The sequence below is a fragment of the Gekko japonicus genome, unplaced genomic scaffold (assembly GCF_001447785.1).
Source record: "Gekko japonicus isolate JY-2015 unplaced genomic scaffold, Gekko_japonicus_V1.1 scaffold261, whole genome shotgun sequence".
In the NCBI taxonomy this organism is placed as follows: Eukaryota; Metazoa; Chordata; class Lepidosauria; order Squamata; family Gekkonidae; genus Gekko; species Gekko japonicus.
In genome coordinates this window covers 1068714-1095029 of record NW_015172558.1, presented here as the reverse complement: position 1 = coordinate 1095029, position 26316 = coordinate 1068714, and the positions used below count along the sequence as shown (strand labels likewise).

At 43.3% G+C, this 26316-nt stretch overlaps 1 protein-coding gene across 4 annotated transcripts in view; it reads right to left on the bottom strand.

Moving 5' to 3' along the window:
* The window catches only part of SPTBN1 (spectrin beta, non-erythrocytic 1), a 258319-nt gene that overhangs the window by 34271 nt on the left and 197732 nt on the right, over positions 1 to 26316 (bottom strand). For all 4 annotated transcript variants that reach the window (XM_015421214.1, XM_015421216.1, XM_015421215.1 and 1 more), the window contains 13 exons: positions 22858 to 23160; positions 21864 to 22017; positions 19441 to 20311; positions 19200 to 19337; positions 17776 to 18532; positions 16709 to 16911; positions 13533 to 13623; positions 7690 to 7836; positions 6780 to 7043; positions 4697 to 4921; positions 4274 to 4363; positions 3389 to 3667; positions 1331 to 1461 (listed from right to left, as the gene is read on the bottom strand). In XM_015421214.1, coding sequence (XP_015276700.1) covers positions 1331 to 1461; positions 3389 to 3667; positions 4274 to 4363; positions 4697 to 4921; positions 6780 to 7043; positions 7690 to 7836; positions 13533 to 13623; positions 16709 to 16911; positions 17776 to 18532; positions 19200 to 19337; positions 19441 to 20311; positions 21864 to 22017; positions 22858 to 23160 — 3653 coding nt within the window. The remainder of the gene's footprint in view (positions 1 to 1330; positions 1462 to 3388; positions 3668 to 4273; positions 4364 to 4696; positions 4922 to 6779; positions 7044 to 7689; positions 7837 to 13532; positions 13624 to 16708; positions 16912 to 17775; positions 18533 to 19199; positions 19338 to 19440; positions 20312 to 21863; positions 22018 to 22857; positions 23161 to 26316) is intronic.

The window sequence follows — 26316 nt, the reverse complement described above, 5'->3', positions numbered from 1 at the left end:
CTCTAAGCTGAGTTAGTGTGAGCTAGCTCACAGTTTCTTAGCCTCCGGCTCACAGATTTTTGTCTTCGCTCAGGCACGGTGGCTCCAGAGCAAACTAATGTATGCAGGAGCCAAAGCGCTGGCTCACAACTTTAATGCCCGTAGCTCACAAAGTAGATTTTTTGCTCACCAGACTCCACAGCTTAGAGGGAACATTGGCTGGCGCTATTTAATTTGTTCATAGATTATCCAGAACTGGGGCTGAGCAGTACGATGGCCAAGTTGGCAGATGACACAAAATCATGCAAGATGGTGAAATCCAAGATTGACCGTGAGGAGCTCCAGAAGGATCTCTGCAAATTGGCTGTGTGGGCAACAATGTGGCAAATGAAGTTCAGTGTAGCTAAGTGTTAGATGATGCACACTGGTACAAAAAAAAATCCCAATTAAAGAATATGGTAATGGGTCTGAACTGTTGAGACTGCGAGGAAAAGAGACTTTGGGGTCATAGTAGATAACTCAATGAAAGTGTCAATTCAGTGTGCCGCAGCAGTGAAAAAGGCAAACTCTATGTTGAGGATTATTAAGAAAGGGACTGAAAGTAAAACAGCCAATATTATGCTGCCCCTGTGGTGCAGCCTCACTTGGAATACTATGTGCAGTTCGGTCACTATATCTCAAAAAGGACATTGCAGAGGTGGAAAGAATATAAAAGAGGGCAACCAAGATGATTAAGGAGTTGAAGCACCTTCCCTATGAGGAGAGGCTGAAGAATCTGGGACTTTTCAGTTTAGAAAAGAGATCACTAGGGGAGGGCATGCCGGTGGTTTATAAAATTATGCATGGGATATAGAGAATGAGCAGAGAGAATTGTTCCCCCCTTCTCCCAAAATGCTAGAACTTGAGGGCATCCAGTCAAACCGATGGACAGTTGAGTCAGGATGGACAAAACTTTTTCACACAGAGAGTAATTAAAATGTGGAATTCACTGCCAGAGGATGTGGAGGTGGCCACAGGCATAGACAGCTTTAAAAGGGGTTTAAACAGATTCCTGGAGGATAGGTCTACCAGTAGCTACTAGCCAAAATGACTAAAGGGATACTCCACATTCAGAGGCAGTAATCCTCTGAATACCAGAGCCAGGAGGTGGTATCAGCAGAAGGACTCAGTCTCTGTGCCCTGTTGCTGGCCCTCCAGGCTGGTCCTTGTGTGAGACAGAAGCTAGACTAGATATACCACTGGTCTGATCCAGCAGAGCTCTTTTTATATTCTTATCCAGACTAGCAGTTGCTATAACTGTGAGGAAAAGGCAGGTTGCAAATGTAAAATAATGAACAATGGCTACAATTACCTTTCTGGATGGTTGTCTGCCACCAAAGTCCTGCTGGTTTTGGAAAGCTGGTGCACCGTTTCTGCATAGTCTTCCACAGCTTGCTCCAAAATCTGGTGTTTCTTCAGCATAGAAACGGCACTTTGTTCATCCTGAAGTGGCAAAAGAGATAGCATCAGAATTCTCGTACTGCACAGAGGTGCTGGAGAAAATCTTTCTGAAGTTGAAGTCAAAGATGGAAGATATTTCAAAGGAAAACAGTGCTGTCTACTGACTTGGCTTGATTCATTTCCTAGTTTTCTCTCACCTTCATTTCCACAGCTCAGCACTCTAACCACTACACCATGCTGGCTCTCCAGTGTCTCTCCTATGCAGCTGCTGCCTCAGTAAAATACAGGCAAATGCAGGCAAGGAGGGAGAAGGGCTGCATATGTACTCATATAAGCACAGGAGTAGCATTACCAGACTCTTTGGCTTGACCTGCAGCATACAAAAACCTCGTTTAAATTAGCAAGTCATTTCATATAGACAATCACTGGAGAAATATAATAAAAATTAATGCATTTTGAATATAAATGTTTTGGACTAGGGATACCACTGTCCCTTTCTGATTTTGCAGTTGGATACCTCAGAAGCACATACCAAACAAAATGAATGAATGTTCCAGGAAAACTTAAAGGCCAAGGCAAACATAAAGAATGTATCCAAATTGAAAGATATTGCAATTAGCTGATGATTTCAAGTTCGACCACAGGGTACCCTGCCATAAATGTGTGTGTTGAATTGAAGAGGATGAAATAAAATTAACTAAGTAGAGGGCATATAGGAAGCCCAAATATACGCAAAATGAAATCATTTTTATTATTCGAAATACTATTTGCACACACACAAAAAAAATCCCCTTTCTTGTTCAGCTCTAAGAATGCCTGTAGAATCCCTATCGGATGAAGCCTAAATGAAAGGGCAACACAGGAAACAAGGGGATTGCTTTCCCTTAAGTGATCTGATCATGTTCCAAACATTACTTCATCAAAAACGTAGTAGACAGCACAAGAATACAGGAAGAGCAGGTATGGTATGTACTGGTTTGTTCTGGCTTTCTTGTGCTGTTGTACTGTTTGGCTTAGCTGTATAACTGGACATTTCCAAAATACATACAACCTTGAAACACTTGGGTCAATATTTGGGTGGCAGTTGTTGTCCAGTAGCTCTGTGCCATTAATACAAATCCAGTCAGGTTTTTCATGGACAAATAAAAGTAGAAAAAGCAGAACCACTGAACTAGACCGATAAAAATAAAGAGGAACTCTTGCAAGGCAGGTTCATGGACTACATGGACCATGGATGCTTATTACCTGTTACAGCTCTCATACAAGCTATGAAGCTCATTCTATTTTTTGTCAGGCATCGAACAAATTATTCTGAAAATCTGAAAAACTGTGGGTTTTGTCAGACTGAAGTTGGCACAGTAAATGTTATCTATTTATTTCCCTTTAGCTTTGGGCTAGATTGGATGATAAACCTACCTACTTCACCCCCTGATGTGTGATTGGGACTGAGAGTACCCCTTATCTTTACATCCACCTGGCCTCCTTGTCAATACCACGTGATGCCCACACGCAGGCATGGTGCGCAAAGAAGCAGCATGTGTTTGAATTCCAGTGCACATACTTCTAGACTGTGTAGTTAATTTCCTGGTATTATCTGGGACACCAGTCACATGTGGATTCTACCATGGATTTAACATGTGGTGCCTTTTCGAACATTTCATCCACCTGTGGATGGGAACAGAACATGTGCTTTTGCCTCCCACTTCCTACTGCATAAAGGAGGGTGAACCAGTAATGTTACCATTGGATCCGGCCCTCTGTAAATCTCTGGGATGAATACAAGAATATATCAAGTTGGGATCTGTAGTTCTGTGAAGGAACTAGGGATATTTAACAAATCTCAGCACCCTCACAAATCTGCCATTCTCAGTAGTCCTTGGAATGAAGCACTGACAAAGAATAGTTTCAAAGAGGCACAAACTGATAGGGCAGATGTGCTCTTATGCCTGTCCAGCTGGAAATTACCCACCTTGGCTTTCTCTTCTGACATCATGTAGAGCTCCTGTTCACTCATCCAGGCTTCAGCCTCTGCCGCATCAAAGTAGTACTGCTGGGCTTTGTGAGATTCCTCGAGGCGCTTGTGGCGTTTCTCGGTCTCCTCTATCAGGAGGCTCCACAGCTGCTGCAAGTCCACAAGCCGCTGCTGGATTGCTTCAGCATTAAGGCTCTTGTCTGTAATGATGTTTTGGCTCCTCTCAAAAATATCGTCAATGCGAGGCTGGTGTCCCTGAATTTCTTTCTGAAGTGTCTAATGTGGGGAAATTCAACACTCACATTGGAAACAGCTTATTGAACAAACACTTCAAAAGAAAGAGAATGGGATGTCACCCAAGAGAAAAACATCCAGAATGCACTACAAGAAATCTGAGAGGAGTGTTTTCTGACAGGAATAGCACTTTCATACATCTTCTCAGTGCAGAGATATAAATTTCAAGGGTCCAAAGGACTCACTGTTAGGGAGAGGCATCTAACAATGCCATCCTGAGCAGGTTTCCTCCAAATACTACTCAGGTCTATTCAACGGGCTTATTCCCAGGAAACTCTTCTTTGGGATAAAAATCATGGTTCACCTCTAGCTTTATCACAAACTTCTTGTTTGAAATCTTGGTCTCTGGTTTCCCAGTACAATGGGCATAACTTTACCATATCTGATCATACCATACATTCAGATCTAGGAGGTCATCAGATATTGCTGGAATATGATTTCAGATAAGACACATAGGTATTTTGTGCTTGCTTTTGTGTAACTGTAGTTCAATCTATTGCCAGAGATGTCCTGCAGGGGTGACCCTTGAGTCTTTGCCTACTTGTGCATCACAGATTAATAAGGATCTAGGCAACATTAGCCACTTACCTGATTCTTCTTAATTAACAACTGAACGGTCTGGAGGTTGTGCCCGTGATCTGTGGATGTGGCAATTGGCATCCTCTCTCCAACCCACAACTAGAAATAAAAATTGCAAAAGCAAAATGAAATTGTGTTTTAAGAAAAGAGGCATAGCAAAAATTGAGAGATGCAATGACAGCACCATAGGCTGAATCCAGTCAGCTTTTTCGATCAATCTTGTCACATTTCCCTCCTTAATACAGCCCTTGTTTCACTCGTCTTCATAGGGGTTCCAAAGCCTTTTGGGGAGGTTAGAGGAGACCCCTTCTTCCTTTTCCATCAGCAGAAAAGCCAGTTAGATTCAACTCAATGTGCTAGGGTAAGAGGTCCTGAGAGCAAGAACCTGCAAAGCGGGTGGGGGTGTTTTCTTTCAGCTACTTTGAAACTCACAATTTCATCCTCCACATCCCGATTGAACTGATGGATCTCCTTGGAAGCTAACAAGTGGGACTTCCTCTCATTCAAGGGTGCCAGCAGCTCTACAAACTTCTTCTCCACAATAATGCGTTGGCCATCAACTTCATCGGTACTCTTGCCCTCTTGGCTCAGCGCCTGTGCCTGACTCTGAAGCTCCTCTACCTCCTTCCTTCGAACACCCATTTGGTTCTCAAGCATCTAAAATGGTGAGGAAGGGAAAAACAAGGACACTCTCAGACAATCCTCTTCAAAAGTACTACTCCTGGGTGAGGAAAGTGAATAATAAAAAGAAGGAGGTTCAACCTTTCTGAGACATCTAGCTTTCTGCTTTCCATGAACATTAAAAGAGGTGTATTATGATTTGTTGTACTGTTTTATTCAAATGCAGACAGCCCTTCTGCCCCACTAATACAGAACAATACACTGCAAAAGTCGTATAGCTGAAAGAGTGCAGCAAGGTATAGAGGAAGATGGCTCAACTTCTGGTTCTAAACAACAGGTGAAAAGCTTTTTAGTCAGACTGGCTTCTGGAAACTGAGGATGTTAACTGCTGCTCACTTTGACATTTTAATTTTAAAAAAAAAGATTAACAGTATAAAACAAGTGGGGCCCCAGAAACTCTGGAGGGATAGACCTCATCCCCCCTTTGTGAGTCTAGCCCAACTACCCGCCTTGAAGCGTGAAAGCTGCAATGTCTGGGAGGCACTCTGAGCCCAGAGCAGCTCTCTGTGCATGCCGCTACTGAGCCTAGAGTGGCTCCTGGCATCCGCGACAGGGCCTGGAGCAGCTCCCGGCATCCACCACCACCTCCACAGCAAGGCCCAGAGCAGCTCCCAAATGGCCTGCCATGGCTCCCAGACTCCACCAAACAGGTAACGTAAACACCCCTGTGTATTTTTGAAAAACATTTTGAAAAAAAGTGTGCAGAAAAATCTCTTTAGCCTCCGTGTGGCCCCAATCCATGGATTTAGCTATCCTCAGATTGCAGACACACATGGCTTATTATATAGAAAATGAAGAAGAGGAGGAGATTGGATTTATTAGTATAGAGAAGAAGAAGAAGAAGAAGAGATTGGATTTATACCCCGCCCTTCACTACCTAAAGGAGTCTCAGAGTGGCTTACAAACTCCTTTCCCTTCCCCTCCCCACAACAAATACCCTGTGAGGTAGGTGGGGCTGAAAGAGCTCTGACAGAAACTGCTCTTTTTCAAGAACAACTCTGACAGAACTATGACTTGCTCAAGGTCATCCAGCAGGTGCAAGTGGAGGAGTGGGGAATCAAACCCGGTTCTCCCAGATTAGCGTCCGCGCACTTAACCACTACACCAAACCACAACACCAAAGATAAAATTGTTGTTTACAAATTAATACTATGAACTCTGGTAGTCATGGGAGATTAACACATTAATACACTGGTGTGGGGAAGGATTGTATGCAAGAGGAAAGAACGTATCATACGAGAAAATGTATAGTTTGTTCATTACGAAAATGAGCCTTGGAAGGTTGAGTTTCCATGTTCAATCCTCCCCTCGCACAGAGCTTGGGTTCTGAAAGTTTCTGATGCACCATAGCTCAATATGTCATCCGACTTAGGCAAAAGCAATAACTGAGGTTGGTTCTCTTACCTACAAATCAGGATTAAACTAGGGCTTCCTCATCACACAGAAATACTACCCGATTGGCTAGAGAAATACAAATGTTTTGATTTTTTCAGAGACATGATCCAGCAAGATTCTACATGTAAAATGTTGGAGAACCAGGCAGTCACTGTATTTGCTTTAATATTGGGATTCTGTGTTTACTGAACATCACAGGAAAGCTTATAGCTTGACATGCCTTCCCAAATGATCTAGCTACAGCCATTGTTTTAATACTTTATACAGTGTTTTAAATTCACTGTTTATGGCTTCATAGAATAAATCAATAAAAACATTTGAACATCATGGAGTTAACATTTGATATAAGCTGCTTTGGATGTCATATGCCTGGAAAAGCAATCACCTGTGTATCCACAATCCTATCCCCAGACTGGAATTCCTGGTCCAATCATTTTACCTGTTGTTTCTTCAACAAAATATTGACGCTGGTGAGGTCTTTGCCATAGTCATCTGACTGTATCTGGCTTTCCAAGCCATTCAGCCATTTATCCAAGTCGGCACAGCTCTGGGTGAACAACTCAGCCTTGTTGGCATCGAAAAGCCGCTGAGCTTTGGTCTGGGTGGTGCTTTCAAGCGTCTCCCACATTTGGTGCAGGCCTGTCAGCTTCTCTTTCACCACGGCCTCCGTTTCAGGTTTCTCAGCAATAAGTTGCATCCCTTCCTGTAAACAAATTGAAATTGTAAATTAAGAAAATATAAATTTTCTGGATTATATCTGTCTGGACAGTAGAACTGAGCACTTCTGAATGCTTGAAGCACACAGTATAAAATGGAAGTCATTTTTTTAAAAAATAAAGTCCCAAATGAAATTTGGACAGGAGCTCTGCACCTCACAGGTTACATTCTTTGTACTGAACCCCCACCCCCAGGAATCTAGCACTGGCTATGCCAGCCTGATTTCTACACACATAAATGCCCCTTCTCTTTTCTGTTTCCCACACCACCACCACCAAATCTAAGGTCCATTTCTAGCCCTTGGTTCCCAGGTACTACATGGGAATTGCAAAAGTTAACTCAAAAAAAGTGAGGATCATTGAGATGATGACTGCAGAACACTTGTAGATGCACACAAGCTACTTACAAACACATAATACCATCTATGTACATCAGAAAGTAATTCATTTGATACTTAAAATGAGTGTTAACCTGTAAGGACTGGCAACCAAAACATCTCTCAGTGTGGTTCCAAAGCCAAATCCTCCAAAATGGCCCTCTTGGTAAGAGAAACAAACTTTTCTAATTCAAATAGAGGGTGACCCAAACCCATATCTGCATCCCCATCATGTTCTCATTCCCATTCTACTTACATTTTCAATTTTGTCAAGCCATTCTTTGTTGGACCCAAGCTCGGCCATGAATGCTTGGTGCTTCAGCCATTTGCTATGCAGGTTTCTGGCTTCATCATAAGACATGTCCTGTGCTGTAAGCATCTTCTCATTAACCCACAAAGACAGCTGAAAAACAAGGAGGAAGTTGTTGGCTTTGTGTAGCTGCTGCAGTTATTTTTAAAAAATGGAATGTGGAATTCTGCTGCAGTTATTTAAAAAAAATGGGATGTGGAATTCTTACGCAGGGAGATAAGGAAGTAAAAGATAAGACTGAAGCAAGAACATCTAAAATCTCATCCCAACCAGTGGTTAATCCTGCATTTCAGGGCCATGAAAGTGCTGAAAAGATGCAGGGTGAAAGGCTGGTCGATGGGAGTCATGGATAGGAAAGCACGCCCTTTCCCTAAGCTGTTTCTCTTAAAACAAGGCTTATTTCCAGTATCACAGCGCAGCAAGGACAAAAAAATAAGTTGGGGAAAGAACCCCCTACACCTCACACCGTTACATCTTTTCAGTGCATTTCTAAGAGACGGTTATCATCATAATGTGCAGCCCACAGCTCAGCTTATATAAACTCTGGGTGGTGGTGGGGTTCTGAATTAAACGGGTGACTCACAGGAATGAGGGCTGTGTACAACAACAAAAAATGGATTAATTTCAGACAGATTTGGGGAGGAGATGCTATTCATTATACTGAATTTTCAGGACTCTGCTTACTGTTTTGGGATATTTTTTAGGTTTTTTTAAAAAGCAATTTTAGCAATTGCCCCCCCCCCCCCCACAACAGAAGCTAGGCAGGAGAAGGTGAGAGAAAGGGAGCTAGTCTCACCAAACAGCTGTTTGTGGCCATTATTTCCTACAGACACCCTATTACCCATTAGAAATAATAATTATTTACTACGGGTAGTTGACCTGGCATCTGAGGCCAGGTCTACCCTAATAGCTATTAGACTGTGATTTTAAAAGGAAGGGGAAACTGAGCTATTTCACCCTCAGTTAGAAGAGGCTGCTTGTCAGTAAGACCTTTTTTAGCAATTCATCCTTGAACTAGAAGACCTTTGGACAGAGCCTAGATCACTTTTCAGTTCTGCATAGTACTGAATAGCTGTTAGACTGTGATCCTAATTCCTTAAAATTTTAAAGGTCCATTATTTTCTATGGGGGGGCTCCAATTTGCTTCTAGTCCAAGGATGAATTGCTAAAAAAAAGTCTTACTGACAAGCAATGTCTTCTAACTGAGGGTGAAGTAGCGCAGTCTCCCCTTCCTTTTTTTTAAAAAAGAAAAGGTTAAGGAAACAACATATTACATTTATAGAAGCCTTACAGAAGCTGCACATGTTGCATCTTTGTGGCCAACTTTTTGAGAGAAGATCATATAAAGAGAGCTGAGTTCCATTACTTGCAACGGCCACCCTCCTACAGATAAAAGCTTAGCCGGATGAAGGGAGTGAAGTGGAGGGGGACAACTTGCCGACTCACCCCTATTTTTGGCCAACAAAGGCCACTTTTCATTCATGAGCATTTTGAAAGGTCACTGCATAAAAGGCTCGTTAAAAGCGGCAATAAATGGAAAATATGTAATTGCAGGAATCAGAAGAATCTGCCTTTCAGAGGAACTGAACAAAGAGGTTGTTCATGAACTGAGCAAAGGTTCTTGCCAGGGCTTCAGCCCTACAGTGGCTGGCTGGCTGGCTGGCTTCTAGAGAAGCACCATCTTCCCTTTGGTGACACATTATCCTGACCCAGGGAGGAATGAGTTCTCAGGCTCCCATAATGCAACATGATGGCAGAGGGATGGGAGGAATTCTGATGTCAGAAGAATCCCCACAACAGCCTATCACAGTAGGAAGGGAAGGGCAGCCACAAGCAGCCATTCCATCGATCTGTTCTCTGCCTATTGTATTTTTATCTAATTCTTCTCCAAGGTACTCAGTGTTCTCCCTTTCTCTATTTCATCTTTACATCAACCCTGTGAGAGGGGCTGCGGTAAGAATGAGGACTGTTCCAAGGTCATTTAAAAAGTTTTAGGGCAGAGTGGGAATTGGAACCCAAATCCTCTAGTCTGACATTCTAACTCCTACTGAACTGAAATTTTTCTATGCAGAAGAACCACAAGAGGCAAAATAATTTCTCTTAGGAGTCAAACATTATCATAGGACACAATCAGTCATAGGTGCCACAATTAGTGTTTTTGCATGCTTAGTGCCCTTGAATGTGTACTGAGAGAATCAAACAGAAATCCTTAATTTCTCCTTTGCAGATTTAGATGCTGCAGTGCAAAAGACATGAGGCATGTTTGATCAAAAGCTTTAGATGACATGCACATGTAGTTCAAAGTATCTAGCTGTGAAGCAATACATTATTAAGTGTTATAGCAACCAACATATAAGTTCAGGAAATATATGAATTAGGAAATTGGAAACTTGGTTTAAAATCAACAGATTAAACCCACCTTTTATTCCTGGTGATTTAATTCATTACTCTGATCAATAGTTAAATTGTGTGGATTTAAACCATTCTACTTTGAGATTTTTCAAACTAATGTTGTGCACTGAACGTGATTTTAAAAAGAGGCACATGCCCACATTACAGTGGGGAAAAGATAAGTTGTTCTTTGCTGCCATGACATATGCAACTGCTATTCTTCAGCACTGAACAACTGAATTATTTACTACTTCTGCTGGTAAAGAGCAACGATATTATTGATTAAGCACCTACAGGAAAACTAGGTGCCAGAGGAAATGATAAAGATGACACAGCACTGCTGCAAGACTTATGAGCTAATAAATACACACTGAAATCAAGAAGTCCCATTTCTGCCTTGTGGATCTCCAAGCCATTCATCCCAGTTGGCTACCTGCTAAAACTGGGAGCTGGCTAATTCTCTGCATCCTGGCCTTTGCAGGATGAATTCAAATGCACAGAGAAGGTTACATAGCCCAGATCTTAGCATAAGTCAGAGTTATCCAGAAACTGGCCATTTTCCTCTTGCTTTCTAAGTGCTGCAAATATCTTGGCTTTTGAAGTTTATATCAAAGTTCACTAGCCTCTTAGCCATATGTATGTGACAGAGCAGAGAGGGGACATCAGAGGTGCTATGAAAACAAGGATGGAAATTTTGCTCATATTTTGAGGAAAACAGACCTGGAAGTGCCACTGTCTTCAAAGAGTTTCCTAGAATAATCTTAAAGCTTTTTAGGAAATAGGCGCAAAGACAGAACTGAAGATAAAGAAAGACTTGCAAAATTAAGCTACCAAGATATGAAAAGCAGGAACCTATAGATGCTTTCTGGTCTTGCAATGTCACGTTTTAACCATTTTTCAATTGTTTTGCACTGATTCACAGAGTAACCTAAGTCTCAAACCAAGTCTGTATAGATATGTATTTTTCTTGGGTCTTCGCTTGGTGACCCAGACACCTCACCTAGTTTCTGCAGGCTTTTCATCAAACTTTGCCTGCGCCCTGGGTGTTTCCCAACAGCAACATCACAACCATTTTATTTTTTAAAGGAAAATATGAGAGAGATGAGTGAAAACAAGAAAAGAAATACACCAGGCACAAAGAATTTAAAAAAAATCAAAAGTGGTTCCCATGTTACATGCCCTATTAAAGGTAGGGTTGTCAGGAGTCAGGGTTGGACTTGACATTTTAGAGTTTTAGCAATTTATTCAGGGTCTCCAGGGAAGTGGAGCCAGAAACCATGGGCCTAGCTATGTTTTGCTTGGTTCGAAAAAGTCATTTATTCACTCTGCAGTGTACAATGGAGGAAATATTAGATCTGAATGCAAAGAAAGATTGGTGAGCACACAGTAGCAAGAAGCCAGTACCCTCTGGACTTTGCTTTATGAAATAAATCCTTTCTAAGTATGTTTTTCTATGGAGGGACAAAAACACCATTACATTAACCTTCTTTTATTACCAGTATCTCCAGGATCAGATCCAGAAGGGTCTTTTGACCATCTGCCATTTATTGTTTATAAAACTGTATAACCTTTGTCAACTATGCCCCCCTCCCAGAGTACTCAGTGATGCATCGGCATAGGCCTGGTGAGCAGGGAGGTGGTGTCGCTGTAGCCTATCAGGATTCTATCCCCCTGGCTCAATGCCCTGTCCATGACTCTGCTGGTTTTGAGAGTATGTATCTAGTGCTGGAACTGAGACAGGACTGGGATTCTGTTGGTGCACTGCCCACCCCACTGCCCAACCATCTGCTTGCCTGAGCTGGTGGAGGTGGTCTTGGAGGAAGTGTTGAAGACCCCTTGGCTGGTTGCCCTGAGACACTTCAGCTTCCATGCTGATGCTACCCTGTGGGATTTCATCATCTCCATGACAACCATGGGCCTGTCTCAGGCATAAACAAGCCCCACACACTGTGCAAGTCACACTCTTGATCTGGTGTTCTGCTATGTGCAAGAAGGTGATCTGAAGGTGGGGGAATTAAAGATGGGTCCCCTTGTCACTGACAGATCACTACTTGCTGAGGTTTAGATTTACAGAGATACCAAGACTTAGCAGGGCTGGGGGATCAATTAAGATGATCCATCCCTGTAGCCTGATGGATCAAGCTGGTTTTCAGATGGCATTAGGAGATTCTCCTGCTGATATAGCTGGCACTCCTGTAGATGCCCTGGTTGACCTCTGGAATGAGGAAATGACCAAGCAATTGACACAATCACTCCTTGGCACCCTCTCTCAGGTCTAACAGCCCAGGCCACCCCTTGATTTAATAAGGGGTTGTGGCCAATGAAGATAACAATGGAGACAATAGAGAAACAATGGAGAAAGACTTGGGATGAATCCAACAAGGCAAAGGACAGAGTTCATTTTAATGCTTACTCCATGGTGATTATGGTGGCGAAGAAACAATACTTCTCTGTCACTGTTGTATCTGCACAGTGTAGACCTGAGGAACTCTTCCAGGTGGCCAGGGGCCTACTGAGTCCAGCTTTCAGGAGGAGGGGGACTGCTCTACAGCCCACTGCAATTATTTTGCTAAGCACTTTGCAGATAAAGTATCTCATATCCATTCTGACTTCAACTCTACATTAGGACTGAATGGTCCCAGAACCAGGGTGCCTATCTGTCCGACTGTGAGGGATACCTGTTAGCTTGTCAAGTCTGAAAATGTGGACAGGATTCTTGGACATTTAAGACCTGCCACCTGCTTGTATGATCCTTGCCCCTCCTGGCTGCTTAAATCTGCAAGGGGAGGGGACTGTGTCTGGGAGACATTAAATGCCACCTTTTGGATTTGGGAGAGAGAGGCACTGTCCTGTGGTAGATTCCCTCCTACCTCAAAGGTATCTTTAAGAGGTGCTTGGAGATTGCTGCTCTGGCCCTTAGCTACTGGCCTACAGGCTCCTGAGAGGTTCTATCCCATTCCCCAATGGTTTTCAACATTAATGAAAAGCCACTGGGAGAGGTCATCCAGAAATTTGGGCTGAGTTTCCATCATGAGGATGACACTCAACTCTATCTCACATCTCCAGCAGATCCCAGAGATGCTGTGCAAACTGCAAACAGATGCCTGGAGAGTTTTAGGAGAGATGAGGGCTAACAAACTGAAACTTAACGTAGACAAAACAAAGGTGCTACACTGTTCTGGGAGCTACTTTGATTGAGTGACACTAACTTCTGAATAAGCCTTCTTAGGACTGTGCCCCTAAAATACTTAAGGGATAATGCTGCTATTATCTATTACAGATTAATGAGCTTGAGAAAAAATACACACATGCAGACATTCCAAGTGAGTTCTTTTAGGAAAAGAGAAGGTATGGACCTTTTTCTCCAAAGATTAAAAAAACAAAACAAAAAACCTTACCTCCTGGCAATCCTGAAGAAACTTCTGAAGATCTCTGTTGTCTTTTAATCTCATCAGAAGCTCACTAGCTGCCTCACGATTCTTCTTATGCCTGTTTAAAATGAAATGAACAGGACATTTTTTTAACACAGGAAATCTGAGGACACTGTGGTTTTTATTATTATTATTTACAGTTTGAATAGAAGCTCTGTTGTACTGCAGTGTATATATCTCTCAATCTCTGGAGTCTAAAATGTCCTCTAATTAGGGACAAAACTCCTTGATATGATTGCCCTCAAGCTCCCCTTTCACAACAAAATGAACAAAACATTATGGGGACTGGCAGATCTCTTTACCAGATGATGGTGGGGGCTCAGCAGAGAAAAAAGATCTAAAGGAGAGTCTAAAGGTACTGAAACTCCACCTGCCTGCAACAAGCTAATGCAACCATGCTTTTTGTGTAGCCAATAGTAAGAGAATTCTTCATATGAGGGAGACATAACGGGGAATCGACAGTTTCCCCTGATTCTCTATTTGGAACTGTGAGAAGTTTCACAAAGCGGTTACTTTGCAAAAGCAATTCCTCCCCCATTTCTTTTGCACATTCATTGGGCAGTTTGTATCATTTAGAGCTAAATCCCACACAGCAAGTGAGGATCTGAAACGAGTTCTCTCTGGTCCAAACTCTATCTGCTAAACCACACCAGTCCTCAAATTCCAGAAATAAATTAAGAGGTATGTTTTTGGCAGCTTTCTTCACATTTTTAGTTTAAGTTGGAAGATAGTATTAGATATTAAAACCATGCTGGTTACAGACAGTGGTAATTTCATTTCCTTTGCATCATTTGAGCTATATTAGGTTTGGCCCAAAACACTGTTTCTTAAGTCCATGAGCATTTTCTTGCCACAAAACAGGACAACGTTGGCCAATTTTTTTAAAAAAGAAACCACATGAAAGTTAAACTGCTTTGACAGGACATTAACCTATATATTATTCTGTTCCATAGGACTAGGCTTTTCCCACACAACACATGTTTCCTCAAGCCAAGGCTATGACTCAGCATCATTCTAACCAGGTTTTACTAAGGTATGCTCCAGAGGCTTCTATGATCATAAGTACAATAATAGAGTTAAGACAATTTTGCAGATATTTACACCTAGGTGATTCCAGCAACAGGAAATGGCTTTCCCCCCTTATCTTTCCTAACTCTAAGTATTATTTCTTGGAAAGGTTGTGTGAAGAGCAAAGATGACTCAGATATAAAACTGACTGTGCTGTTTCTGGTCATAAGAGACAACTCAGCCATTCAACTTTCAAGTGTTCCTGGTGATGACAGCCATTGTATCTTTCATCTTTATCATGGGGTTGTTGGGAGGGTAAACACTTGAGAATCAAGCACTTTACACATAAGAATGGTGAAGCATACCACCGAAGGTATTAACATTGAGAAGTCCATAGCTGCCTAAACACTCACACACAGCTATAGTCTGAAGTGTCACCGTCCTGCTGTGCCTTAGAAGTCCATAGCTGCCTAAACACACACACACACACACACTGCTACAGTCTGAAGTGTCACCGTCCTGCTGTGCCTCTCTCACATGCTCATTTGGCAGTGGTTACAACCAGGCTGAATGGGTGTGTATGCCCCTTGCAGTTAACTACTTAAGTCTAGACAGGCTTGGCAGATTAGTCAGCTGAGGAGATATGTTGGATACACATTATGAGATGGTGCCGATAGTGGCTGTCATCACCTTCCCTCACAACGAACAGCTCTGGAGCGGTCTATGAGCTGGGAAGGTCTGCTGACCTTGCAGAGTCTTATGAGCCCTGAAGTTGAGTTGAGTTGCTGGTCTTGGAGCCAAAGCTATCTGGAAGCAGCCAAGAACCCTACTAAGAGGCAGCACTGAGCGCCAGTTCAGGAGACTTAAAACTGGCCTTAATCATATGGTTGGATTCAAAGCAATTTACAGCTGAAATGGTGATCTGACATCTAAATTCTTATAGCCAGATCAATGTCCCATTTGAGATGTGGATTCTGATCCCCTCCCTTCATCTTCCTGAGCACTGAACATTGACCTGGCCACTGCTTTGCCTTGTGGTCAACTGTAAAGCATTCTGAACCTACTGTGCATTTAAGAATAATTTTATGTTCTGAAAATATATTTTATTTATTCGATTTATTTTAAAAATGTATACTCTGCCTTCCCTCCATCTTCAGGCAACTTCTAACAACAAAATTTAAAGACACAACTATCAAAATAGCTACAGCGATGCAAAATTACTGTTACCCTTACACAAATGGATCCAAAATGTTGAACAAAAATTGCCCTATGAAACAGGACTGTCTGGCAATCCCTCAGAAAGGTCCACAGCTTTGGGGCCTGGCACACATCCCCTGGCAAGCTAGTCCACAGCTGTGGGGCAATGGAAAAAAAAGTCCAGTGACTAACAGAGGATGTGTGTATTAGCAGCAAAGATGGAATGGTCAGGAGAACTGGTGGGGTGTATGTGAGAAGACACATGGATTCATAGCAGAAGAAGCCGTCCTTCAAGTATATGTATCTCAGGCTCTGAAAAGCTTTAACAGCAAGAACCAGCTCCTTGAATTGAACCAAGAAGCACATAGGCAGCCTATGCAGTTGTCTGTAAACAGGTATAATATGTCTATATTACTCATCTCTATCAGTAGGCAGTCTACAATAGCTGAAGCTTCTGAGCTGTCTTCAAGGGAAGCTCCAGATAGGGAAGCATTTAAAGTCTTCCCTTCACTCGCTGACATGTGCCACCACCACAGTCTGACTCGGGGAGGGAAGGGAAGGCACGCCTCACAGAGTAAAAGGAAGATATTTAAAGAGACCGTGGTCTCTTCAAATGCCTTCCCTTCACTTGCTGAGGGGTGCCGCCGCTGCAGGACGGCTTGGGGAGGGAAGGGAAGAAGCCAAATAAATTTGGCAATACCGATTATTTCCCAAATCCCAATATCATGCCGAAAAATACCTGGGGTGTGTGCGCACACCCCCAGTAAACATAATTTCTGGTTATTCAGACCTGGAGATTTTGTTTGCCACCCAGCCATTCAGATATTCGGGGTGGTACCATATTTAATTTTGCATTGTACAAGGTATGTGCCATGCGTATGAGAGCAGACTGTAGGCCTGAGGCCCAAGACTCCCTAAATGCTCTTAGCAAGTTGTACCTGTCATCAATGGAATCCACTTTCTCCTGGATCCTGTCAGAGTTAATGTTCCCATCACTAACCAGTCGCCTTCCAGTCTCCACAACAGCATTAATCTTTTCCTCATTGGCATCCATCGTGGTCATGAAATCCTCCTGCTTTTTGATAGCAGCTTCTGCCCCTTCCAAAGTGGTGGGCATTTCAGTATGTGCCAAAACATATTCCTGTAATTAAAAAAAAATGAGAAAGACTTAAGAATGCTACACGTATGAACATATTTAAAGGACTGAATCAACAGCCTATCCAGCCCAATATCCTTTTTTCAAAAAATGTCCAGTAAAAATGGGTTGGTATTAATTTGGTACAGATAACGTTGACAATTTATGGCTCACCGCTATCTATACAAGACGTGTGTATACTCCCTGAATCCATATCTTGTTTTCAGCCACATAAACAGATTGAGGACTGATGCACCAACCCTTTTTGTGTTGTGATAATGTAGTGAAGCCACTGCAAAATGACTGTGTTGATAATACAGTCCACTTCTTGAAGTTCTTAGACATGCTTCCAACATGAGATGAGGCAGCAGCAAGCACATCACCTCCTGGGGAGCTTTTCAAACATGGGTAGAGTCAGCAGTGATCTTGATGTTTGTGAGATCAATTGGCACATTTACAAGCATCAGATCAGTGTACCAGCTCTGGGAAGCTTCACTGTATATCCACCGTGCAAGAAGACTGTTCTGTGCAGCAGACAAAGACATCACAGAACAGTCCTTGAGTGGGCTGATCACAACACCATAGGCCAGGATCTTAATTTAGTTTGTCAGTGAGGGGTGGGGGGGAAGCACATACTACTATGAAAAAGATAATTTCCAATGTGCAATGCTAAATCTGGGGCCTCAGGCCATTCTCAGCCAAACGGCTTCACCACTCCACATGCAATCCACAATCAGGTGGGGGAAGAAAGAGATGCTATGAATGGAAGACTTTAAAAACATGTTAATTAGTCCTGAGCCTTACACTGCCTTGTCCCCTAACTGGCCGGATAGGCTGTCATCTTTTGTGCCAAGTATGCTGCCTTCTCACCTGGTTGTTAAGAAAGGCTTCTGCTTGCTTTGTGTCTCTGAGGAAGAGCTGATAGGCATGGGACTGGGAGAGGAGATTCTGCCGATTTTCCCACATTTTGTGAAGTTCATTCCAACCGGTGTCCAAGGCCTGTAGCCTCTGGTGTAAGAACATGTACTGTGCATCCGTCTGTCCTTGTGTCACCATCTCGCCCATATCCCTCATCTTCTGATAGTCTTCTTCGTAGTTGTCGATTTCGTTCTTAATATTCTCATGCTGCGTGAGCAGCTTCTCAGCCTCTGCCAACGTGTTTGGCATGTCTTCCGAGGCAATGGCAGTCTGGGTTCGGGACAGCCAGGACTGGAAATCATCCAGGTCACGCAAGAACTGCTGCAGCTTGCTTGCCTCTCCAAGAGACTCTTCACGGTTCTTCAAGGTTGTTTTCATTTCTTCCCAGACATCATTGATTTCAGCAAGCCTGGAGAGGATGGCCCGAGCTTGATCGGGATGCTCTGATTCTAACTTCTCTGCCTCTTTCTGAAGGTCGCTTAACTTGGCCTCAATAGCTACCAAGTCGCGTTCCATTCCCGTCAGCTTTCTCTGAAGGGCCGTGACACCTGCCAGGTCATTGCCAAGTTCTTGGGTGGATTCAATAACTTTAGTCTTCTCCCTGATCCAAGATTTGGTTTCATTACATTCAAGGTGGTAGTTCTGGATACTGAGGGCTGAGATAAGAGCATCTTTCTTTCTATCCACCAGTTCTCTGAATTGGCTCCACCTAGAACAAAGGACCAGAAAGGAAAAATTGGGAGAAACATTGAAGATATTCATCATTGCATTCTTTCTGGTTTTTAAAATTTGCTTAATGGACATTTTTTTAAACAATTCTCTAGCAAGTGGTTTTAGGGGATCCAGTATTTGTTCCCCCTTTTAGGTCTGCTTCTCTTCCTCTCTCATTTATAGAGAATGTTTTAGTATTGTACATGACCATTACTTCCAACTGTATTATGTAAGGTTCCCAAAAGACAAATGGCAGAGGGTGCAGAGGAGTGCACTGATTGACACTGTAAATCGAGTTGTTACGAAAGGTGATGAAATATAGCTACTAAAATGTCTGAATGAAGGAAACAGCTAGCAATTAATGGCATACTCCTAGGATGATCCTTTTTCTTCCCTTGTTTTTCGCACTCTACCCCACAACCTTAAAGGATGTGATTCTAAACAAGCAGGTGCAGTTGGAGTCCATCCTTACTCTGCAAGAGCAAGTCCAGTGAGGATTGCATTCAGTAAACCCAGTGAAGCACACACAGCAGGATGCACAGGGTAACCCAGACAACAAATGTCATTAGATTTAATGGTTATGAGTCTAATCGTGCCCATACAGAAGATGAGGATGCATATAAGTGGCAAAGGTTAGTCAATATTTTGTACATTACTGAACCCACCTTGTGTTGAGCTTATCTTGCTGTGCCTTGATCTCCTTCTCACTTGGATGACCGCTGTGCATCAGTTGCCTAGCAACTTGGTTAACCACAGCAACACGTGATGCCTGATTGTTCATCTCTGGTTCTAAACTTTCAAACCTAGACAGTAAAAAAAGAGTGCATAGCATTAGTGGAAAGCTCACAACTAGATGTCACTAAGAACTGAAGACCGAGAAAGGCAAATCTCTCCATTGAGTCTCACCTGTGCTGGATGACTTCCAGAACTTCTAGTTTTTCAGGGATCACCATGTTGTTCAACCATTGCTCCTTCTCATCAATCCAAAGCTCACATGCATCTGCTTCACTGAACATCTTGTACAGAGCCAAGGTGTCTTGCAGGGCCTGCTTACGAAGCCGTGTAAGTTCAGCAACCTCTTTATACCTTTCTTCTATTCCAGACAATCTGCTTTGTACATCTGCAGACTCCGCATGTTCCTGTGGCAAACTACTGGCTTGTTCATGCAACGAATCAATGGTTGACCTGTAGTTTGCAATCTCTTCAGCGACATCTTTATGTTTCCTAACCAAGGACTGGGTAGAATATTCATCATGGCCAACATCACTGCTAGAGACAATCTTCAGGATGTCCAACATCCACGTGTCAATGTCATCTGCATCAGCTTGGAACTGGTGAAGAAGGGAGGCTTCCTCAAGCCGCTTCTTCCTGATGGCAGAGAGCTGCTCCAAGTTAGCCCACTGACTCTGGATATCATTAATCCTCTCCCTGATCTTCTCAGATCCAAAGTGATCCTCAGCAATCATACCTTCCCCTTCTTTGACTGCCTGCTGGAAATGGCTGCTCCGACCACTCATCTCATCTTCAAAGGCCTTGTGCTTGCTAAGGAGCCTGACAACGCTGGTTAAGTCTTTCCCGTAATCATCTGATGACAAAATCTGTTCCTTTTCCCTTATCCATCCTTCCTCTTCGGCCATTTCCCAGAAGAACTTCCAAAGGCGCCGGGACTCTTCCAGGCGAGCACGGCGTTCAGCTGCTAATTGACAAAGCTCCTGGTAACAGAACTCCATATGGGCCACACGGTCTCTGATAACCTGTGGGTCACAGGGCTTGTAACCTAGAGACACACACACAGATATGAACAGACAGGCAGGCAGGCAGACAGACAGAAGGAAAGAGAGAATTATTCTGCACAAGAGGTCAAATTATGAATCTGAAAGAATCCTGATTTCTTAGTAGTAGTTAATTAACTCTACAAACCAACTGTCTTCAACTTAGCTGATCCAATCTTCTGAGATATCTTGCTGAGGCATGCCAGGGCAGCCCTCTGCTGGAACGTGCTCTGAGACCCCACTCGGCACTTTTCTGTCAGCACTTACATAGATATACACAAACAGGTTCTCCCACCCATACGATACGGTATTTGAAATCAGCTGCAGAACCCAGAGCAAGGTATTCTGCTCTTCAGACAGGTGGTTTTTAAATTTCACCACAACTGCTACTCTCCTCTGTCTTGAGACAACACTCAACATAAGCACTGGGAAATTTTGAAGGAGCCTCATGGAGGGTAGGGGATATGTATGTTGTCCACAACAAGAAGTTTTTAAACAAGTGGCTCCCAGCATGTTTCCCAATTTAACTGGCATCCTGTGCTATATGAAATGTGGGGTAATGGACGTGCCAGCCAAGAATTCATGGAAGAAAGAAGGGAAACGGTGAAAGTTTATAAAATTATGCCTTCTAATTAGTAATAGGAAAGGCTGGAGGTGGAGGAGGAGAAAAAACAGTGGTAAGACTCAGGCCAAATACTGTACAGCAACAATGACTCCAAGAAAATCAAAGCTGTGTTGGTCTAATTCAGAGGTGCAGAACTGAATCAGATATATACTGTTACAACACAGTTCAGTTCCTGTTGAAATCACCAGAAAGAAAATCCTGTCAACTTCAGGAGGAGTATAACAGCTTTAGTATTGGTCATACAAATGTCCTGCTGGGTAGAGTGCATGTGCAACAGCAGACACTAACTCAGATATACACACCCTTGGGTACACCTGGCCTCCATACTTTGAAGATAATATTTGAACAGGGCCTGCACACAAGCACCCCCTTACATGTATGCCTGTTCTGGGCAGTCCTCACCTTTGAAGTCAGAGAATAAGGACTGTATAGAGGGCTACTGTTACAAGGATTTGCAAGTGATGGGCTTGAATCCATACTAGATGCTTCTGTGGCTACAAGGATTTCCGCCCATAAAGCATGGTCTTCCTGCCTTTCCCCTCCCACAGCAGCCCCAAACTCTAGAAAACCTATTCTTGGGGTTGAGGCAACCCCCAGAAACAGGATTTGGGAGGTTGTTTTTGCTTGCTCCAGAAGGGGGAGGTGGGAAAATCATGGTCCTTGGGCAGAAATCCTTGTGCCTATGGAAACATCAGTCTGGATCCAACAACAATTCTCAGTGGCTGGAAATGTCTGACGTAGGTATGATCCCATTTCCCATTCCCATCGTGTGTGTTAAAGTCTCTACACAGTGGAATGTTACTGTGAATTTGTCCACTGTTTCTGCAAGTATTTGGCAAACATCTGGCCAATGATGTCCCTTCAAAAGTCAAATATACAAGTAACTGCTAATCAAAGTAGCTGTGTTTAGTTATTTATTTTTTAAATCATACCTTCTCCATCAGTGGCAAATTTCTGAGCGGATGCATTGACTCCTCGCACTCTTTCAGCCTGAACGGCAATGTCAGCCTCAACAAGTGCGTGTTTCTGCAATAGGTCTTCTACCCCCAGGAGATGCTTGCCATAGTCTTGGGACAGCAGCAACACCTGTTTGCATAAAACCATCCAGTCAAAGCATCATACAAATAAAACACCACTGCTTACATTCCTGTGGAAAGTCCGGTTTTTGTGGCTGATGCCCAAAAATCCATTTGGGCTTTCACCTCCTTGTTTTTTGCACCCATCAACAACACTTAGGAATGCCCCATTAAGTATGAAACGTCTGTGAGAATAAAGTTAAATGTATCTTAGACCTGCTTGATTCTCTACATCAACACAGCCTTGTTGCTTGACGGAGCACAGGTGTATTTGGTACTCAGGTATGAATGCTCCAGCACAAAAAAGAAACCAACCATCAATAAGATGGACACCAACATCATTTTACAGAGCATGCACTGATGACAATGTGACAGGATGAAAAATCCAAGATGGGATACCTATTTGTTTATGCTAAAGGAGATCAGCACCTGCAAGCCCTAGGGCCACATGGTCCTCTGAGAAGCACTGGCTGCCCCTCCCCCCCAACTTGCCGGCTGACATTAAGGAGCACAGCATGGAAGGAAAGGTGGCTGTGGCAACAGGACTTGTGAGTGGCTCTTTTAATAGGTCCCGACCCACCACCCTCCCTCTCTCCATTCTCAAAGTAGCCATCCCTTAAAATTAGTTGCTTCTCTCCCATTCATCTCTGACATTTGCTTGAATACTGCATTCCATTGGAATAATGCAAATGAAGGTGCATTTATCTTTGTTTGCCAAATACTTATCATTTGGTCTAAATCACAGAGGCTGTGTGTCCTTGGTGTAAAAATTACATTTACCTACCGTTTATGCTGAGTAATGTCCCAATAAACTTTCCTGCACCCCATTCATTTCCACCTCTGTGCTTACCTTCATTTCATCCATCCAGTCCATGATATACAGCATCTCCTGGAATATCTTCTGCAGACCAAGGTTCATCTCCAGTCGTTGCCTGCGAGCCCTGAGCAGCTCCAGGAGGTATTCCCATAGGCGGATCACATTATCTTTCCTTGCAGTGATGCGTTTGATATCATGATAATTCTCAGCTTCAAGCTCCTTGGCGACAGCAACCACTGCCTGGACTCGTTCTTCATAGGCTGCAATGTCTGTCTCAATGGCTTCATGCTTCTTAGTGGCAGCCTCCACAGCCGGAAGGTCAAACCCAAAGTTATCCTGTAAAGAGAGTACAGTCTAACTCAGGGGTCCCCAACATTTTTGAGCCTGTGGGCACCTTTGGAATGCTGATACAGTGTGGTGAGCACAGCCACAAATATGGGCAATTTAACACCCCCATTGGTTTATGCAGTTACCACCCCCAAAGTGCACTAGTGAATGCCTACCTATTTGTCCTTTTGATTGGCCAGCTGCTTTCCCACATTAAACTAGTTATTCTGATTGGTTGTGCTGCCCTTCTGTCCCCTTTTTGAAGTATTGTCAGTAGCTACTAAAGACTTCAGAATGCGACAATTACACAAGGCTAAGGGAATATTGCTTTGGAAGGTTTTTGTTGAAGTTCTTCAAACCACTGGTTCTGTTCATCAATAAATAATTGTGCAAGTTTATGCGCCATTCGTTACTACTGAGCACCAATTTTGCTCACAGAAAGAATACATGGGGGGCACTGTACACCCCACAGACACCTCTTCTGGCAAGAAGAGAGTGGGGCTGCAGTCTCAGCTTGCCCACCCATCCAGGGCTTGCAGGGCTGCCAGCTCTTTCACCGCTGCCTTGGCTCACCCACCCACAAGGGGCTTGTCCAGCTGCCAACTCCCTTGCTGCCACCTCAGCTTGCCCACCCGCACTGCACATATAATTTCAAAAAGGCTTCAGGTGTGGTGCTCAAATATGTATGAGAGAGTGTACCATGAGGTAGCAAGGCACAGCCTTACTGATTCTTTCAGGCCTTTTGATTGGCCATGACGGTTTGTTCGGCACATGTGCAGTTTAATGCTGGATCATTCGAACACTGGCATGATTTTAAAAAATATATGGAGACACCATCCACCCCGCCCAAAATGGCAGAGTAGCCAGAAAGACCAAATCATCACCTATGAATGCTGCAGTGAATGGGTCACTCTGTACTTATTTTGTAGACTTTGCATAGAAATCTCACAGTTTTATAGGACCTCTTAACTTTCACAGCCTTATAACCCATTTCCATTTCTTCTCTGCATGCACATGTCTCTAGTGGGTTGGATTATGCCTAAAATTTTTATGTATGATTTTTGCCAATTCCCCTCTCCTGTGGTACACCACCAACCTCCCCACCGAAGTTGTTTCTAGGGGTCTCCTATCCCCGGGGAGCAGCATTTTGGGGGTCTTTTCAGGCTACAGATACTGTAGGCAGGAACCAAACCCTAATCACAAAATAGGGTCAAAGAACTCTTCCTTAGAAGAAGGGAAGGACAGTCTACTAGATAAATAGGACCACATTTCATGTGTCTGATTAAGTGGATTCTAGTGCACAGAGGCTTATACCATAATAAACCTGTTAGTCTTTGAGGTGCCACAAAACTCTTCATCATTTTGATATGAGACATGAAACCAACACACCTTTTATCATTACTGTCGGCAAGTCAGATTTCCCCAAGGGCACTTCCATAGCATGCATGTAATTGCACCAAGTACCAGCTTGGCAGCTACTGTTATGATCCATGCCTATCAGCTAATCTGTCTGGCACAATGTTCAGCCATTAAACTAACTTAGTTTTTGTTGTGCTCCCATCCATCTCCCCAAGGATAACTTTATATGGCAGAAGATGGGATGAGATAGGGTAGTTCTGACCTTGAGTTTTAATATTCCAGAATGCAGCCACTGGGCAGTACTTGCTTGCCTGCAGCAGAGTGAGAAGACAACTCAGTGATTCTGGAAGGTTTACCTGCACCATTAAAAATGTCCCCCAAACTACTGACTTCAATCATACAATGAACCATACTGCATTAAGAATTCAGGATATAGGGCTCAAGGATGAAGCATAGGAAGGCATTACCCCATGGGGGGCATGTACACCAGAGAACTGCCACCACCTGTTCCCTCCTATGCTAAACCAAAGCTACAGTCAGCCTCCAGCAGCATTGCTTAACCTCTAGCCACTGCTTAAAGGATGGCTTGGAAGCTACTCAGATGTAATGCAGCCTAGAAAGGTGGAAAGGGCTGCAGTGCCATCTAATCTAACAACTTGCTTTGAGGCTGGACAGTTCATCCACCCCATCTCAATGATACAGACCACACTGTACCATTTAGCAAAGAACAGAAAGGTGGAAAAAGCTTAAAGACTCTCACACAAATGAGTCAAACTACAGCCTCTGACCCAGTCATCCAAGGGCCAAATTGCATTTTATGCATAGCTGTGATTGTTTTTGTCAATTTTTTTAAAAATGAAGAGCAGCTGTGACTTCAGTTTGAGCAGGATTACTGCGGTAGGGAGAGAGAACAAAGGGCTAACAGCCTTCCTCAGCTAGCCACGCATTTATTCAAAATGGTCCCATTACCTGTTCTTGTTCTTGAGAATGAAAAAAAAATACAGGAATTTCACATGGGGTGAGAAAGGCATTGTGGGTGGTGGAAGTGCTTTTGAGCAGACAAATGGATGGCATGGAAGGGGTTAAATTTTCCCTCCTTTGTTTACACTTCTCCCTACTCTGTTCAGCCTGAAGTCAGGGTTGCACTTTAAAAAAAAAAAACACCTCTGGGGAAAAAAAATCACACAACAAAGATAAAACACATACTTTGCTTTTATGATAGATACAATCTGAATCCAGAGAAGAATTCCATCCTGCCCACAGATCAGGTCATACAGTCACAATTTTTTTCAGTTGGAAGGGACCTTAAAGGTCATCTGTTCCAACCCTCCCACTCAGTGCAGGAATACTTAACTACAGCACCCCCAACAGACAGACACCCAGCCTCTGCTTGAAGGCCTCCAGTGTCCATCACTTCCCAAGGTAGTCTGGGCCCCTGTTGAAAAGCCATGCAGGAGATATCAGGGGAAAATATCATATGATATATTGATTTAGCCAGGGGTCATTTCATGGAAAAAGAGGTTCAGGAGCTCATTAGCATAACTTATTAGCATAACTTATTTGCATTTGCCGCACCCCCTGACATCACCGGAAGTGTATCAGAAGGCAACACCCACTGCTCAGGCTCCACTGGACTATTTTGGATTGCTAGCTATTGGGGGGGGGGAACGTGCAGATCTGTCCTCACAGAGGAGGGAGAGCTTGTATCTGAATAAAACTTGGTCTTAAAGGTGCCACTAGACTGTTTGGATTGCTAGCTATGGGGGGGGAATGCACAGATCTGCTCTCGTAGAAGAGGGAGAGCTT